The 19,079-nt window shown below is 45.1% G+C and overlaps 1 protein-coding gene across 1 annotated transcript in view; it reads left to right on the top strand.

The window, feature by feature from the left end:
• ME3 (malic enzyme 3) overlaps positions 1-19,079 on the top strand; it is a 171,317-nt gene that overhangs the window by 77,599 nt on the left and 74,639 nt on the right. Inside the window, exons 2-3 of the mRNA XM_048841750.2 lie at positions 7,229-7,362; positions 9,274-9,423. Coding sequence (XP_048697707.1) covers positions 7,229-7,362; positions 9,274-9,423 — 284 coding nt within the window. The remainder of the gene's footprint in view (positions 1-7,228; positions 7,363-9,273; positions 9,424-19,079) is intronic.

The following is a 19,079-nucleotide window of genomic DNA, read 5'->3' as shown; positions in this document are numbered from 1 at the left end:
ATGGCTAGCCCTCTGTGGAGAAAGAGGTGGTTAGGGACTATTTAGAAAAGCTGGACGTGGCACAAGTCCATGGGGCCGGACGAGTTGCATCCGAGAGTGCTAAAGGAACTGGCGGCTGTGATTGCAGAGCCATTGGCCATTATCTTTGAAAACTCGTGGCGAACGGGGGAAGTCCCGGATGACTGGAAAAAGGCTAATGTAGTGCCAATCTTTAAAAAAGGGAAGAAGGAGGATCCTGGGAACTACAGGCCAGTCAGCCTCACTTCAGTCCCCGGAAAAATCATGGAGCAGGTCCTCAAAGAATCAATCCTGAAGCACTTACATGAGAGGAAAGTGATCAGGAACAGTCAGCATGGATTCACCAAGGGAAGGTCATGCCTGACTAATCTAATCGCCTTCTATGATGAGATTACTGGTTCTGTGGTTGAAGGGAAAGCAGTGGATGTATTGTATCTTGACTTTAGCAAAGCTTTTGACACGGTCTCCCACAGTATTCTTGCCAGCAAGTTAAAGAAGTATGGGCTGGATGAATGCACTATAAGGTGGGTAGAAAGTTGGCTACATTGTCGGGCTCAACGGGTAGTGATCAATGGCTCCATGTCTAGTTGGCAGCCGGTATCAAGTGGCATGCCCCAGGGGTCGGTCCTGGGGCCGGTTTTGTTCAATATCTTCATAAATGATCTGGAGGATGGTGTGGATTGCACTCTCAGCAAATTTGCGGATGATACTAAACTGGGAGGAGTGGTAGATATGCTGGAGGGCAGGGATAGGATACAGAGGGACCTAGACAAACTGGAGGATTGGGCCAAAAGAAATCTGATGAGGTTCAATAAGGATAAGTGCAGGGTGCTGCACTTAGGACGGAAGAACCCAATGCACAGCTACAGACTAGGGACCGAATGGCTAGGCAGCAGTTCTGCGGAAAAGGACCTAGGGGTGACAGTGGATGAGAAGCTGGATATGAGTCAGCAGTGTGCCCTTGTTGCCAAGAAGGCCAATGGCATTTTGGGATGTATAAGTAGGGGCATAGCAAGCAGATCGAGGGACATGATCGTCCCCCTCTATTCGACATTGGTGAGGCCTCATCTGGAGTACTGTCTCCAGTTTTGGGCCCCATACTACAAGAAGGATGTGGATAAATTGGAAAGAGTCCAGCGAAGGGCAACAAAAATGATTAGGGGTCTGGAACACATGACTTATGAGGAGAGGCTGAGGGAACTGGGATTGTTTAGTCTGCAGAAGAAAAGAATGAGGGCGGATTTGATAGCTGCTTTCAACTACCTGAGAGGTGGTTCCAGAGAGGATGGTTCTAGACTATTCTCAGTGGTAGAAGAGGACAGGACAAGGAGTAATGGTCTCAAGTTGCAGTGGGGGAGGTTTAGGTTGGATATTAGGAAAAACCTTTTCACTAGGAGGGTGGTGAAACACTGGAATGTGTTGCCTAGGGAGGTGGTGGAATCTCCTTTCTTAGAAGTTTTTAAGGTCAGGCTTGACAAAGCCCTGGCTGGGATGATTTAATTGGGGATTGGTCCTGCTTTTGAGCAGGGGGTTGGACTAGATGACCTCCTGAGGTCCCTTCCAACCCTGATATTCTATGATTCTATGATTCTATGATATTCTGATCATGGAAATGTTTACTGTGGTGAGTTTGTAGGATCGAGCCCTTAGCCTGCAAGCACTTTGGGACAGGGACCTTCTCTTAATTAATAGGCCCAATTCTGTGCTCATTTACATCAACATAAATGAGGAATAACTGCACTGAAGTCTTTGGAGTTGCACTGCTGTGGAACTGGTGTAAACGAGAGCAGTATTTGGTCCTGTGGTTGTAGCCCAACCAGATAAATCAAACTTGCACAAAGCAATAATTATTATTACAGCCCCAATGGCAGTTAATACACTTGATGCCATAATTAGATCAATAGATCTTACTGTAGTTAAATCCCCAGACTCCGATATTTGTACTAAAGATCTTTACAAAGCAAATGAAAAATTGAGCTGCTTAATGATCATTTTTGAAAGTTCCTAGTTTCCATGGGAGAGGAAGGAGCAAACTGTATGACTGGATTAGAAACCAACAACTATTGCACCAGTTTGTAAAGAAGGGATGACCAGGAGCGTGGGATTTGAACCCAGAGAGAGAAAGTAAAAGGGATTTTGTAAATCATGGTCAACAAAAGGTTTGCACAACAATAATCAGTGGGAATGTGTCATGGGAAATTCTTCTGGGGTTTCAGAGGAGATCTCAAAACATGCTGAGGCAAGGCACCTGAAAATCCAGAAGCAACAAGTACTGTCTTTTTTTTTTTTTTTTTTTAGTTTTTACTAAAAAATCAAAATGGCCAATACTCCACAAGATACAAGAAACCAGAGGGCGCTCATCCCTGTGTCCTTCGTGCTCCTTCGATCCATGTTATGCAAATAATATATCATGGGAAGTGGGTATAATATGCCAGGGGAGGCTAAGCCTCCCCTAAGTCAAGCCCTGGCCCTGCCCATGCTTCACCCTTTCCCCCAAGCTGACGAGAGCTCAGCTGCGGGCGGAGGCCAGTGGCCCGGGGCTGGGCCCGCGCTGGGGGCAGACAGCAATCTGGTGCTGGGGCTGGCCAGTGTTCTGTTGCTGGGGTTGGGGCTGGGGCTGGTGCTGCAGCTGGCCCGATGCTGGGGGCAGCCAGTAGCCCTGAGCGGTTCGACCGGGGCTCCTCCAATCTCGAGGGGGGGCGCTTGGGGCTCCGGCGGATGGGGGGGCAGTAAGGAGGGGGCCTCCGGTGGAAGGGGCAGAGCTGTGTGGCTAGCCTCCCTGAAGGGGGGGCTCACACACCACTCAGGCAATATATAATTAAAAAATACAATTCTTATAGAGCAAGGGAGGGCTTGTGCAAGCCCCTCTGTGCCACTACAGCTTTTCCATAGAGCTCTGCAGGGAAAGGACTGGGGAGTGACAGGAGCTGTGCAAGGTGTGGTCGCCATCCCTCCCCCTTCCTGTGCATGATGAAGTGGTACTCTGCACCCACCTTTAGTTGGCTGGTGCAGAGGGGGTCAGAGGAGGGGGCCCCTTATGGAAAATGCTATTGACCATAGCAGAAAACAATAGCCTTTGAATTTATTATTTGAATTTAATAGAGATTTATTATTATTATTATTTTATTTAATTATTGCATGCACCTAGGTGCCCCAGTCATGGACCAAGACTCATTGTGATAGGTGCTGTACAAATGGACCAAAAGGACAGTTCCTGCCCCAAGGAGCTTACAATCTAAGTATAGCCCTGCTACAGAATTTTATAGGTCCAAATACCTATGGAAAGGACGTTATTCTCTACAGGTTTTAAATAGCATCTATAGAACCCTATTAAACGTCTATGTAGAACCCAGTTGTTTTTAGTTCATTACATTCAGTAAGGCTTTCCCATAAGCTTGACCAAATAGTGGTTGCAGAGGAGTTTTGGCCACTCTTGCAGCCCATAGACTGGAACAGTATCACTACAGACCTGCTTGTGGGTTACAGGATGAATTCTGTCCCCATTGGATTGGGAAGGTAAATAAATTTCACCCATGTTCATTGCCAATCACATTGCTCTCATCAGACTAGGAAATTGCCATTCTGTGCCATGGTTCCTAAGCACTGGCCCATGGCTCCCTGCAACAGCAGAATCACTGGTCCTGCCACCCAAGCAGCCCCTGGACTGCTAGGTACTGTGAAAAGAAAAGGAGTACTTGTGGCACCTTAGAGACTAACCAATTTATTTGAGCATAAGCTTTCGTGAGCTACAGCTCACTTCATCGGATGCATACTGTGGAAACTGCAGAAGACATTATATACACAGAGACCATGAAACAATACCTCCTCCCACCCCACTCTCCTGCTGGTAATAGCTTATCTAAAGTGATCACTCTCCTTACAATGTGTATGATAATCAAGTTGAGCCATTTCCAGCACAAATCCAGGTTTTCTCACCCGCCACCCCCCCACACACAAACTCACTCTCCTGCTGGTAATAGCCCATCCAAAGTGACCACTCTCTTTACAATGTATATGATAATCAAGGTGGGCCATTTCCAGCACAAATCCAGGTTTTCTCACTCCCCCCCCCCCCTTTTTTCCAAAAACCACACACACAAACTCACTCTCCTGCTGGTAATAGCTTAGCCAAAGTGACCACTCTCCTTACAATGTGTATGAAAATCAAGGTGGGCCATTTCCAGCACAAATCCAGGTTTTCTCCCCCCCTCCCCCCCCACAAAACACACAAACTCATTCTCCTGCTGGTAATAGCTTATCCAAAGTGACCACTCTCCCTACAATGTGCATGATAATCAAGGTGGGCCATTTCCAGCACAAATCCAGGTTTTCTCACCCCCCCCCCACCCCCATACACACACAAACTCACTCTCCTGCTGGTAACAGCCCATCCAAAGCGACCACTCTCCCCACAATGTGCACAATAATCAAGGTGGGCCATTTCCAGCACAAATCCAGGTCTTCTCACCCCCCCCCCCCCCCACACACACACACAAACTCACTCTCCTCCTGGTAATAGCTCATCCAAACTGACCACTCTACTGTGGGAATTAGTTGCACTGTGGGATACAGAGCTTTTGAAAGACAATGCAAATTAAGGCCTTGATCTAGAGAGGTGCTGAGCACCTACATCTGGCTTTGATTTTTAATGGGTATTGTGGGTGCTCAGTGGGGTGCATTGAAAACTGTGTTAAAATTGTGATTCATTACTTTCAGAGGAACAGCCGTGTTAGTCTGTATTCGCAAAAAGAAAAGGAGTACTTGTGGCACCTTAGAGACTAACCAATTTATTTGAGCATGAGCTTTCGTGAGCTACAGCTCACTTCATCAGATGTTTCTTTAAATTCTTTAGGGTTTCTTGGTCCTGTCTGCAGTAAGGGGGCTCTGAAAGGAGGTGTGCAATCAGAGTCTGCTAAGCAGGCAGACAGCCTACATAAAGAGGAGTAACGTGCCTCTCTGTTCTAGGGAGCAGCCTGCTTTGTCTCTTTCTGTTTTGAAGTTCTTGTGTATTATCATTCTGGAGTCTAAAAAATAAAGTTATGTTTCATGGAAAAGTTCCAGCAAGAGCATTTTTATGTTTTTATCTAACGTCTCTGCATGCCCTCAACATAACACTTGGCTCCCTATAGGGTCAGACTCCAACAGCCTGATCCAGCTCCTGTTAAAGGCAGTAGGAGTGTTCCATTGACTTTAGTAGTAGTAGGATCAGGCCCTGTAGTTTTGCTGTAACTGACATTTTGTATCTTCCTTTTCCAGTCTTTGAAAATGGGGAATGGGATTCAGTTGCAATGAAGCTGCTATCTACTGGTTAAATGCCCTCTCAAATAAGAGAGGATGTGAACATAGACTCACAGACTAAGTCAGAAGGGACCATCATGATCATCTAAACATCTGAGGCTTACCTAGAGCTAGAATCTTCAGCAATACCCCCCACAACAAGTTTCCTTGTAACGTTGTGCTTTGCTAGTGGTTGGATTTTCCCATTTGTTTTTTGTTTTATTTTTCATGAAGTGATAGCTATCCACTACAATGATTCATTTTCCATATGTTTTATAAAATGATCAGAATGCTTGTTGATTGGTTTTAGCTCTTTTAGGAAGTAGCTAGCCACATTAATTACCAATGATATCAACACAAGAAAAATGACCCATGCAATATGGCTTTTAGGCAGAACTCTTGAATCTCAAAAACAAAACAAAAAACCTCAGTGAATCAAAGCTTTTGATCCGGGACGTTGTCTGTTTCCAAGTTTATTCTGTGATGTATTAACTCGGTGCATAGAACCGTTTTACCAAGGGGTTCTTTGCACAGACCTACTTTTAGGCCTTCTAATAACCTTACTGGAGCAATGCTCCCAGAGGATTGGCAGCCTGGGTTTTATTCCCAGCTTTGCCATAGACTCCTCCTTGTGTGACTGGGGCCTTCCCTACATTGCAAACTTTTACTGCTGTAACTATAGTTAAAGCAGCAAAAAACAAATGAAAAAACCCCAAACAAACAAACCCTAGTGTAGATGCAATTATTCCAGTATAAAAGTTCCTATATCAGTATAGCATATTCTAGTTCAGTGAAGCAAAATAAGCTATACTGGTATAAAGCACATTATACAGGTAAAAATTGTGTCTATGCTAGGGTTTTTACCGGAATAACTATATTGATTTTAAAAAAATCACACTCCTAACAGACATAGCTATGCCAGTAACTATACCCAGTTTGCTTCTAAAGGAGCAGCAGCCACTGGATTTCTTTGTTTCTAGGTTTGTCCCTTTCCCTCTGGGGATGAAATCAGCTGCTTTGCTCCCAAACCTTAATAAGTCCCTCCAAATGGATCACTCTGTTTGGGCATGTGGGTTTTTCAAGCCTTGCTTTAATGCTGAAATTTCTGCTGGCCTCTTTACTCCTCTGTATTTGTAGGAAATAGATGACTTGAACTTGTGACTGTCTCTTTCTTTGCCATCCATTGTAGCTAAACTTTGACATTTGTAGTAGCTGTGAGCCTTTTCCCTGCTGTGCCACAATATTTTCATTGTAAAGCCCAGGACTGGCTTAGAGCTGGTGTCCAATGTTGATTTTATTCTCTATTATTTCAGAAGCCTCACAGGTTTGAAGAACAAATGTCAAAAGTACAAAGGAGAAAAATACACTTTTCTTCCTGTTGTAGTTGGGCAATATCAGGCACGCTTTTTGGGGAAATATTTTTTGGACTGCTCTCAGAAGATCTTAATCTCTTTCCATTGTTTTATAATGCGTTTTTTGCATATCCATCTGGAGTGGACTACTACTGTATAAACAGGGGTCAGAGGTGCTATTAGAACAGAGAAATGGTCTATCCAGTCCCGTGTCCTAGCTTAAAGTCTGTCCCATGGTAGGTCCTCCAGAGGAGTGTGCCAGACCCACACGATTGTGGAAGAGCTCACCTCAGGTCCTCCCGTATTAAAATTTCTATTTTTATTTCTATATCAGTGTCTACTTCTTTTTATTTTCAGTTGTACTAACCTATTTATTTGCCATAATAAATGTGTGTAGAATTACAGTTTAGTCAATATTTAGCATTTAATGTAGAAGGACACCTTTTGCAAGTTCCTTGGATGATATTTTTTTACTAAGATAGGCTCCTCTGCAGATTATTCTGAAGAGGGGTCACCGTGGTGGTAAGAGCAGACTATGATATATTCTGTTATTTAAATATGCCTTCGCCTTTCCTTCCTAGGGGATGGCCTTTACACTTGAAGAGAGGCTTCAACTTGGAATTCATGGTTTGCTTCCTCCATGCTTCTTGAGCCAAGATGTTCAAGTTCTCCGTGTCATGAAAAGCTACGAGACCAAATCCAGTGATCTAGACAAGTATGTTGAAAAAGTCTTCTCCATTTTCAACTTTTGGCTGGGACTGTGGTCTTTACAACCCGCATGGAGATGTGAGGATCCCGTTTTAAGCCTTACATGCTCAGCGCCCTTCTTCAGAATCACTGCTCTTCCAGCTAAGGATACTCTGTTAACTAACAGTTTGCCAGTTGTGTCTATTCTAGCCTGCCCATTATCTCCTCTGTTCACTCCAGTCGTCTCCCAAGGTCGATATGACACTACACACAACATGATCGCTAACATAGTGGGTTCACTTAACTCTATCTATCTATCAGCATGTTCAGAAAAATGCCTGATGGAAGAACAAAAAGAACCTGCCAGCAGACAAGAGAAATGTAAAAATCCTATGCAGTGGTAAATATTTGCTTCTCCTCCTGTTCCTAACCCACCAGCACTTTCAGTATAGCTCATAAGTAAGGTTAAGATTTTGTCACGATTATTTTTAGTAAAAGTCACAGACAGGTCATGGGCAATAAGCAAAAATTCACAGAAGCCCACGACCTGTCTGGGGGCGACAGACATCTTGAGCCTGACTGCTGTGGCAGAGGCTGACAGCTCTTCCAGCCCCGCTACTGCAGGCGGTGGGGCTGAAGTTGAAGAAGTCACAGAGGTCCGTTAAAGTCACAGAATCTGTGACCTCCGTGACAAAATCGTATCCTTACTCATAAGAGTTACTGTGGGAAAATGTTAGGTGTGTCCTTTCCCCAGTGGCTGTGTGTTTTGCTTTTACATCACTGTTGCTGGTCTGGCGACTGAGAAACTCAGACAAATTGTACCCCGCTTTCTGGCTTAGCACTTCTGCTGCATTTGCCCATCTTTACATAGACTTAGGCACCAGTCTTGCATTGTGTAGCTTGCAGGCAGACTGAGATGACTATGAGGAGCCCAGCAGTTTGCCCACATGCTCTACTTTGCAGGATTAGGCCCTGAACATATACTATGGTTAAGTTTGGACTTTTCCATTCTAAGTGGGTCCTTTCCAGTTGCTTAGAATTTTTTCAGACTTTCACTTTTCAGACAAATTCATTCTCAGCCCGGGAATCGTTTTCAGGAAAAAAGAGAGTATAGGGGAGATGTTTTGACATAGCTCAAGCACATCAGCGAATCCTACATCCTACACAAAAAATAATATGTGATCATCTAAGACTGTGTCATGATGCATATGCACAGGTGGGCAAAGTTAAGGTTACAGAGGTGACCTAACTTTTTTTTTGTATTACCTCATTTTTAAAATTATTATTATTTTAGTGCTTCTTTTTTTGGTATGGAATTTACCTATCCTCCTTCATTTTTAACACTAATATCTTCCCAGGCTCTTTCTAAGGGGATAGGCTGATTGGGGTATGTAAGGTTTGAAGGCTGATGTGTGTTGAAGACTGTGGGTGGATGGGCGAGAATTTTATTGGGGGTAGATTGGAGAATTTTAGGAATACGAATCTATTGCAGTTTGCATATGTGTAGTCCTTAAAATATGTATAGCACGCAGACCACTTGATAAATTTAAATCAGATATAGATTAATTCCGGCACTGGCCCTCACAATCGTGCCTTCAGCATAGTTCTTCTCATCCTCCTCATTTAGCAATGTTTGTGCTGCAAATCCAGAAGATCCTGAGGATACTGCAGGTTCTGATTTTCAGAGGTACTGAACATGCACCTCTCCTGTCGAAGGCAATGGGGCTATGGATGCTGAGTACCTCTAGAACCTCAGGCTTGAGCTGCCCATCCAAAGACTAGTACTTGGCCCTTGTGGGAGTGTCCTGCATTCTTAGCAAGTGAGATGTTATGAATCTAGATGCCATTAGCTTCGTCAGTCATGCGCAGCATTGGTGGAATTGTCCACACCCAGGTTCTTTGATGTGTGTATCTGGGTTTTGTTGTTTTTGGTTTTTAGATACATTATTCTTATGACACTGCAAGACAGAAACGAGAAGCTTTTCTACAGAGTGCTGACCTCGGACACTGAGAGATTCATGCCCATAGTTTATACTCCCACCGTCGGCCTGGCCTGTCAGCAGTATGGTCTAGCTTTCAGAAGGCCGCGGTGAGTAGACTGACTATTTTTTCCCTTCTTTAATTGGATGTGAATGTATCTTTGTATTGAACACCCATATTTCTGTGGGCGGCCCAGCAAAAATAAAATTTGATTCTTGATCAAAAGATCTGCTATCAAACAGCTTGTGCTGTTGTGCTTTTAATGACAAACTGGGTAGCCGGGAGTAACTCTGCTGTCTTCCTGTAAACTGTGAACAGAGGGTGGTTTTGTTCTGAAACAGTACTGTACAGTCTGTGTAACTTAGCCACAAATGTCACTCTGAAGCCACACCCTTCCCCTCCCTGCCCTCCTTTCTCTCCTCTGCTGTCTCCATAGCACTGAAGTACTTTTGACAGCACGGCCCTTTGAGGAACATTTGGGTTTTAAATACCTCTTCGTGACTCGGAGAACCTGCGTCGTTTCATATGCCCTGCAATGGATTGCACAGCAAAGTGCATTTTTAGGGGGAAATATTCTGCATGATTCCTTGTAATAATATAGTTTTAAAAAATAAATCATTTTGATTAGCTAATGCTCTAATTATAGTTGTTAGCTATGAAGGTTTTAGTGCTTTCCTGAAAGTTCAACAGTGAAGATTCAAGTTTTCCTATAAAGTGTCTTATTTTTCCATCCTTCAAATACATCACAAGGCTAAAAACATAGGCTTTACTATAAAGACTTGTATTACAAGAATATCAGCATCTAATAAAGGAGTGACATATATAATAATTATTATTATTATATCACTTTCTATTTTCACCTTCACTGCACCCCAAGTGATGGTGGATGAGGAGTATGACCCCTATATCGCAGGTGGGGAAACTGAGGCAGACATTATGTGACTGGCCCAAGGTCACTGTGGGCATGTCTATATTGGATCTGAGAGTGATTCTCCTAGCCTGGCTCTGCAGACTTGTGCTAACAGGCCTTGTACTATTGCTCTGAAAATAACTGTACAGACAGTGCAGCATGGGCTGGTGCTCAGGCTCTGAAGCCTGTGGGGAGCCTCAACATCAAAGCAAGATCTGCAGGGCTATTTTTAAGGTGCAGGCACAAGCCCAGCTACCACACGTCTGTGGACCCTGGCTGGGAGGTTCACTCCTGGGTGCGGTGTAGACATACTCAGAAGGTACTGTATGAGGAAGGCCTTGAGGAAGATTAGGGACAGGATTCATTTGTGTGTATGATGCCATGCAGAAATGTAAGACCACCCTACTCCCTTAAGCGGATTACCCAGCTCACTGCTGTGTGTGTGAGAAAGCAGGTTGAATGGGATTGCTGTTCCCTCTGCCTCTGTTGCACAGAGTTTGGGGCATGGGTGGCACATAATAGAGGCGTGGGGAGTCTAAGCCTCACCAAACCTTGTGCTGCGGTGGGCAGTGGCGGATTACTGCACAGGCACATGGGGCCCATGCCCAGGGGCCCCAGCCAATTTGGGGCTGGGGGGGGAAGGGGATCTGGGGTCATAGCTCCGACCAGGGCCGAGCTCTCATCCCCGCCCCCTCCCAGAGCTCTGCTCAAGCTATCAGCCCCACCCCAGCCAGTCCCTTGGCCGGGGCCATGGTGGGGGGCCTGAGTGCAGAGAGCAGGGTGTGGCTTGGCAGGAAGAGGCTGGGCCTCAGTCAGAAGAGACAGGGCAAGGGACTAACCTCCCCAAGGGGAAGCTTCACCCACCGCCCAGGGGTATGGTGAGACTTAATTTCCCTCCTGACCCCCAAACTCACTGGCCAGCTGTGCTGAGCCAATGTGCAGTGAAGAAGGTGAAGTAATCTGTGCTGCCCATCCTAGCTGACAGATTGCTTCCCCATCCCCACCCCTCTGCCCTGAAGCACAGGGGAACAAGAGAAGGACCTGTGGTGTGCTGCCCCTTACACGTGACGAGATGTAAAGTCTCAGGCCCGGTCTACCCTTAAAAATTAGATTGACTTAGTCACCTCGCTCAGGGCTATGGAAAATGTTCTGCCCTGAGTGTAGTAGTTAGGTCGATCTTACCTCTGGTATAGACACCGCTAGGTCGACAGAAGAATTGTTCTGTTGCCTTAGCTACCACCTCGCAGTGAAGTGGGTTAACTGCATCTAGAGAAAAAAAAAACACCTTCCATCAATTTAGGAAGCATCGACACTATGATGCTACAGCTGATGTGCTGCTGTAGTGTAGGCATATCCTCAATCTCGTCCTAAAGGATTAGGGAAAAGAACCTAAAGTAACCCCTCCCCCTGGATAGTTCTACCTGTGAGCACTCTGAGACAAGGACTGTTACACTATTCACAGCCAATTGTTGGCTTTTCACCAACCAAGGTTAGAACTGGGAGCTCCTGACCTTCAGTCCCATGGTCACGCTGCTAGACCACACTGCCTCCACCTTTGAGCAGTTTGATTTAAAGTCTACACAACAAACACTGAGATTAAACCATGTCTTTGGCTTGTCCTTAATTCTGTTCTCTAACCCCTTGTTATCTCAGGGAAAGCAGCAGTATCTTTCCTCACACAGGACTTTGTGCAGTTATTGCTGTTGGAGGAATTCCCTTCCTATAACTCATTTTTTAAAACCTACATTATTTTGCCACTGTGGTAAGAACATCTGCTCTCATGCACTGGTGTCCCATTGCAAAGAGTCTCTGTTGAACTTAGGCAAGAAACTCTTATGGATTCCAGCCTGTGGCTTCTGCAGAAAAGGGGAAACCATAATGCCCTGATTGCAGTTGATTTCTTATTTTACAAAGGATACGGTTTCTCTACTGATATACTGCGAGCTGCAGTCTAATTTCAGTTTTTACTTTGATAAAGGTTGTTTTCCCAAGTCATATTTACACATAGTCATTCTTCCAACAAGAAAAATTCCTATTTTATTATTTAAAGTGATGAGATTCACATGAGAAACGTTCATTTTTTGTTGTTGTTCTTATTCAGATCTGATTATAATTGTGTGGTAGTAAAAATTACTTTGTCCTGTGGAGGAACTTGTGGAGCAAAGGGGTTGGATTGAGGGAATATTTGGCTCAATTCAGCATGCTAGTACTTCTCGGTTGAAATCACTGGGAGCGGGATCCTCAAAATTTGATGGGAGCAGGGGAATTAAGGTTTAACTCTTGAAAAGAATTTGGGTTTTTACCACTTGCAGTACGGTTATGCTGAACTGTGCAAGCAAACTGAAATGGTATCTGAGAAGAATGAGACTTTCCAGGATCACAGGCAAGTTTAAGTCTTGCCTGGTCTCCTAGATACTATTGTCATGGTTACAGGACAAGCTGCTCCTCTGTCCTTTTTCTGGTCTTTCTGACTCCACCCCATCAAGTGTAATCTATCCTGGGGTGGAAGTTTGCAGTTCTCCCACTCCTAGATCAAGACTTGGGCTACAGATCCACTGGGTAAGCACAGCTGATACACAGGGTATCTGACTGGGTTTAGGCACCTTTGGTTCTTCCCTGCACAAATATGTGGCCAGTGGTGAAGACAGTGACCAGGCAGCCATATTAACCCAAAATATTGTTCCTTTAGCAGCAGAACCAAGACTTCTGGAGAAAAAAGTTTTTAAACCACAAATAGTCTACGTGCATGTCTATCACACTTACAGTCTTTCCATCCCCTGATGGCACCTACATAAGAACAGCCATACTGGGTCAGATCAAAGGTCCATCTAGCCCAGTATCCTGTCTTCGGACAATGGCCAATGCCAGGTGCCCCAGAGGGAATGAACAGAACAGATAATCATCAAGTGATTTATGCCCTGTCGCCCATTTCCAGCTTCTGGAAAACAGAGTCTAGGGACACCATTCCTGCCCATCCTGGCTAATAGCCATTGATGGACCTATCCTCCATGAATTTACCTAGTTCTTTTTTGAACCCTGTTATAGTCTTGGCCTTCACAACATCCTCTGGCAAAGAGTTCCACAGCTTGACTGTGCATTGTGTGAAGAAATACTTCCTCTTCTTTTTTCATTTCATTTGTTCTTGTGTTATGAGAAGCAGAAAACAACACTTCCTTATCTACTTTGTCTACACCAGTCATGATTTTATAGATCTCAATCATATTTCCCCTTAGACGTTTCTTTTCCAAGCTGAAAAGTCCCAGTCTTATTAATCTTTCCTTATACAGAAGCCATTCCATACACCTAATCATTTTTGTTGCCCTTTTCTGAACCTTTTGCAATTCCAATATATCTTTTTTGAGCTGGGGCGACCACATCTGCATGCAGTATTCAAGATGTGTACATACCATGGATTTATATAGAGGCAACATGATATTTTCTGTCCTATTATCTATCCCTTTCTTAATTATTCCCAGCATTCTGTTCACTTTTTTGACTGCCGCTGCACATTGAGTGGATGTTTTCAGAGAACTATCCACAATGACTCCAAGATCTCTTTCTTGAGTGGTAACAGCTAATTTAGACCCCATCATTTTATATGTATAGGATTATGCTTTCCAATGTGCATTACTTTGCATTTATCAACATAAAATTTCATCTGCCATTTTGTTGCCCAGTCACCCAGTTTTGAGAGATCCTTTTGTAGCTCTTTGCAGTCTGCCTGTGTCTTAACTATCTTTAGTAATTATGTATCATCTGCAAATGTTGCCACCTCATTGTTTACCCCTTTTTCCAGATCATTTATGAATATGTTGAATAGGAGTGGTCCCAGAACAGACCCCTGGGGGACACCACTATTCACCTCTCTCCATTCTGAAAACTGACCATTTATTCCTACCCTTGTTTCCTATCTTTTAACCAGTTACCAATCCATGAGAGCACCGTCCCTCTTACCCCATGACAGCTTACTTTGCGTAAGAGCCTTTGGTGAGGGGCCTTGTCAAAGGCTTTCTGAAAATCTAAGTACACTATATCCACTGGATCCCCTTGGTCCACATGCTTGTTGACACCCTCAAAGAATTCTAGTAGATTGGTGAGGCATGACTTCCCTTTACTAAAACCATGTTGACTCTTCCTCAACAAATTATGTTCATCTATATGTCTGACAGTATTGTTCTTTATTATAGTTTCAACTAGTTTGCCCGATACTGAAGTCAGGCTTACAGGCCTGTAATTGCTGGGATCGCCTCTGAAGCCCTTTTTAAAAATTGGTGTCACATTCGCTGTCTTCCAGTCATCTGATACAGAAGCTGATTTAAATGATAGCTTACAGACTACAGTTAGTAGTTCTGCAATTTCACATTTGAGTTCCTTCAGCACTCTTGAGTGAATACCATCTGGTCCTGGTGACTTATTGCTGTTTAATTCATCAATTTGTTCCAAAACCTCCTCTAATGATACCTCAGTCTGGGACAGTTCCTCAGATCTGTCACCTAAAAAGAATGGCTTAGGTTTGGGAATCTCCCTCACATCCTCAGCCATGAAGGCCAATGCAAAGAATTCATTTAGTTTCTCCACAATGGCCTTATCGTCCTTGAGTGCTCCTTTAGCACCTCGATCGTCCAATGGCCATACTGGTTGTTTAACAGGCTTCCTGCTTCTGATGTACTTAAAAAAAATATTGCTCTTATTTTTTGAGTCTTTGGCTAACTGTTCCTCAAATTCTTTTCTGGCTTTCCTAATTGTATTTTTACATGTCATTTGCCAGTGTTTCTATTTTCCTCACTAGGATTTAACTACTACTTTTTAAAGGATGCCTTTTTGCCTCTCACTCCTTCTTTTACTTTGTTGTTTAGCCACGGTGGCTCTTTTTTGGTTCTCTTACTATGTTTTTTAATTTGGGGTATACATTTAAGTTGAGCCTCTATTATGATCTTTAAAAAGTTTCCATGCAGCTTGCAGGGATTTCACTTTTGGCCCTGTACCCTTTAATTTCTGTTTAACTAACCTCCTCATTTTTGTGTAGTTCCCCTTTCTGAAATTAAGTGCTACAGGGTTGGGCCGCTGTGGTGTTTTTCCTGCCACAGGGATATTAAATTTAATTATATTATGGTCACTATTACCAAATGGCCCAGCTATATTCACCTCTTGGACCAGATTCTGTGCTCCACTTAGGACTAAATCAAGAATTGCCTCTCCTCTGGTGGGTTCCAGGACCAGCTGCTCCAAGAAGCAGTCATTTAAGGTGTCAAGAAACTTTATCTCTGTATCCCATCCTGAGGTGACATGTACCCAGTCAATATGGGGATAATTGAAATCCCCCATTATTATTATTGAGTTTTTTATTTTAATAGCCTCTCTAATCTCCCTGAGTAGTTCACAGTCACTATCACCAGCCTGGTCAGGTGATCGGTAATATATCCCTACTGCTATATTCTTCTTATTAGAGCATGGAATTTCTGTCCATAGAGATTCTATGGTACAATTTGATTCATTTACGATTTTTACTTCGTTTGATTCTACGCTTTCTTTCACATATAATGCCGCTCCCCCACCAGCATGGCCTATTCTGTCCTTCTGATATATTTTGTACCCTGGTATTACTATATCCCATTGATTAGCCTCATTCCACCAAGTTTCTGTGATGCCTATTATATCAATATCCTCATTTAATATGAGGCACTCTAGTTCACCCATTTTGTTATTTAGACTTCTAGCACTGGTATATAAGCACTTAAAAAACTTGTCTCCTTTTAGCTGTGTGCCATTACACGATGTAATTGAAAGGGACTCTTTTTTATTTGACTGTTTCTGATCAGACCCTGCCTGTATTTTATCATTTTCCATCCTCTTGTCCTCACTAGGACATAGAGAATCTCTATTAATAGATCCTCCCCTAAAGGATGTCCAAACCATGTGCTCCTCCGCGCCTGTAGGCTTTCCCCCAGCCCTTAGTTTAAAAACTTCAGACACTCCCAACGGTGTCCTGTCCAAGTCTGGTTCTCCTGAACAACTACTGCCTCTCTTGGGAAAGGGTCACTTTAATCTTCCCAGGATTTGTTGTTGTTCTGTGTACTCTGGTTTCTGCCTGTCTTGGTCAAAACCAGTTTTGTAGGATTGCTGGAGAAGAGGCAAAATCATCAAAGCTTGTCTCTCAATAACTCTTTAAGTGTTTGCTGAGAGGTGGCTATCTTGAACCATTATTTTCCTTCCTGTCTCTTTCCCCCCCCCGACAGCCCTCTATTGAGATAACCCATACCCGCATAGTCACACAGTAAATAACCTAAGAACCAGGCCAACATACAGAATTCATAAATTATTATAGGGCAGCTCCAAATCTATCACAGCTATGATAATGAGCACTTCAGAAATCTACCTACCTGGACAAAACCAACCACGTTATAGCCCTGTTACAAAACTGCACGGCCACCCTGGTCATTACAGGATTGTAATATGGTTCTCTAACAGGGCTTTTACATGGCGGGCTGTAAGGCAGTCACGGTTCTCTCCCCATCTGTTAGGGAGGGAGACCACGCCCCCTCGCTGCGATGCTCCTAGAGCGACTCCGTTCAGGGGGAATTAGCTAACAGTTAATAGGCCCTAGCCTTCAGTCCAGGCTGGGTATCAGTTGGGTCTGGTAGCCCCGACACTCAGCCAGCGCAGGGGCAGCACACAGTTAATGGGTCTAGCCCGCAGTCAGGCCGGGTGGCGGCAAATCTATAGCCCAGAGCCTTCAATCAGGATGAGGCCGTACTCAAGTAAAGGCTGTAGCTTGCAGTCAGGCAGCACCGTAGTAAGTCCGTCTGCCCGGGGCCCTCAATCAGGGTGGAGCAGCAATCCGGTAAGGGGCTCTGACCTGTGGTCAGGCAGAGCAGTAAGGAGTCGGTCTGCCCCAGGCCCTCACTCAGGGCAGAGCAGCAATCAGGTAAGGAGGCTCTGGCCTGCTGTCAGGCAGAGCAGCTCATCAGTCTAGGGGGAGATTGTCTCTCTGATGGGAGAGCCAGATAAACCACCTGGCGTCCTAGCTCGGATGGGCACCAGACCAATGCAGGCCTCTTGATCTAGAGGTTGGGAGGCTGCCAGACGCAGGCTCACCCATTCCATTGTGTCTCACCCCAGGGCCCTAATGGGGCAGAGTGATCCGCCAGGGGTCAGCGGGGAAATCCAGCCGTAACACACTGGTCCGCTTGTAGTCAGTCACACAGCCGAACCCTATTCAGCTTCCCTGGGCTCCTTCCTACACTCCCAGTCCAGGGGTACCTGGGTTCTGGGGTTGTCATTCATTTCAGTAGGGTAAATGGCAAGTGGCAGCCCCAACAGCTCCTCGGCGCTCCTGGTGTCTGGTAATTCCTCCGGGTCTCTGGCGCTGTAGTTGCCTCTGTCGGCTCCAAGCTCCAGCAGTGAGGGGAAGACATCCTGCTCCTCTGACAGCTCTTCACCTACTGAGCTGGAGGGCCTGCCTTTTATAGTTCCACTTCCTGTCCCGCCCCTCCGCTTCTGGCGGGGCAGCCACGGATATCCCAGTTCTGCCCACAGGGGGCGGTCGCAGTTCTCTTCCTGTCTGTCCGGGAGGGAAACCACACCTCCTCACTACACAGGGTCACATTAGGGTGACCAGATAGGAAGAGTGAAAAATCGGGAAGGGAGTGAGATAATAGTTCCTTATATAAGACAAAGCCCCTAATATCGTGACGATCCTGATAATATTGGGATATCTGGTCACCCTAAGTTGGAGAGTCAGGCTGAAAGGCGATGTAGAGGGGATTACTATCCAGCTCACCCCCAATGCCTCCCCAGTGCCCCCTTTACTTCAGCATCTCCAGTGTCCCAACAAATCTGCAAAATCGAACGGGGAACATAGCTCTGACCACCCAACCCCACCCCTAGCAGCATGACAGCAGATACAGTAGACTGAAATCCAGATGCACCCAGTACCCTCTGTACAAGCAGACCACTTACCATCCCTCAGCTTCCCCCAAAGACTGGGGAGAGACAGATCATCAAGGCCAGGGCCTCTACACACTGCTGACGGTCTGGCCAACCTGAGGGGGAGGAAAAGGAAGATTCGTGACAACATGTTTGCACAACTCATAGCTGAGTCACAGAGGAAAACCAGGCTGGCTGAGAGGTGGAGACTGCACAAGAGGACTTAGCAGGAGAGGCAGATGCAGCTGTCCTGGAAATTGTGGTAGTGGCCAAGGACAATATTGCAGTGACCAGGGAAAACATGGCAGTGGCTAAGGCCAGCATCATCATGGCAAAGGAGAGCATGGAAAATGAGAGAGAGATGCAGGATGCTATCCTGACCCAGAATGCCCTCCTGCAAAACATGCTCCTGTTAGACCATCAGGTCCTGCAGTCCTATACTTTGGGATCCAGCCATGTCCTTCAGCCCCTGGGCAATGTTGGCTACTGGGACCAGTGGCAACCCCTAACCGCCACATCCCCACAGCAGCGCTCCCAGCAGCTCCCATTCACCTCTCCGATACAACCTCTGGAGTCCGAGAACACTTGCACCTGGGAGTCTGGCTCTTTTGAGCCTTCCAATGCCCCAACCAATTTTGAGCCATGGCACCCAACCCCAGAACCCATGTGGACATGAGAGCCAGAGGCAAGGTGTATACTAGCCTGATGACTTTACGCCCTCCCCCCCCCACCACCACCACCAAAAACGTTGTATTTGGAATGTTCTTACTGTTGCACTTTGAGTTCTGTTTGCACTGTTGCATTCATTAAAAGGATTATGTATAACTGATTATTTTGCAGGCTGGTTAGTTAAATGTATTTCCAAATACAAAGAGATTATTTTTCCAGAGGTTTCATTAAAACTTTAAAAACCATTCACCATACATCCA

This window comes from Caretta caretta, chromosome 1 (assembly GCF_965140235.1).
Source record: "Caretta caretta isolate rCarCar2 chromosome 1, rCarCar1.hap1, whole genome shotgun sequence".
Taxonomy (NCBI): Eukaryota; Metazoa; Chordata; order Testudines; family Cheloniidae; genus Caretta; species Caretta caretta.
Note: the sequence above shows the minus strand (reverse complement) of the source record. Positions and strands in the feature narration are given on the sequence as shown.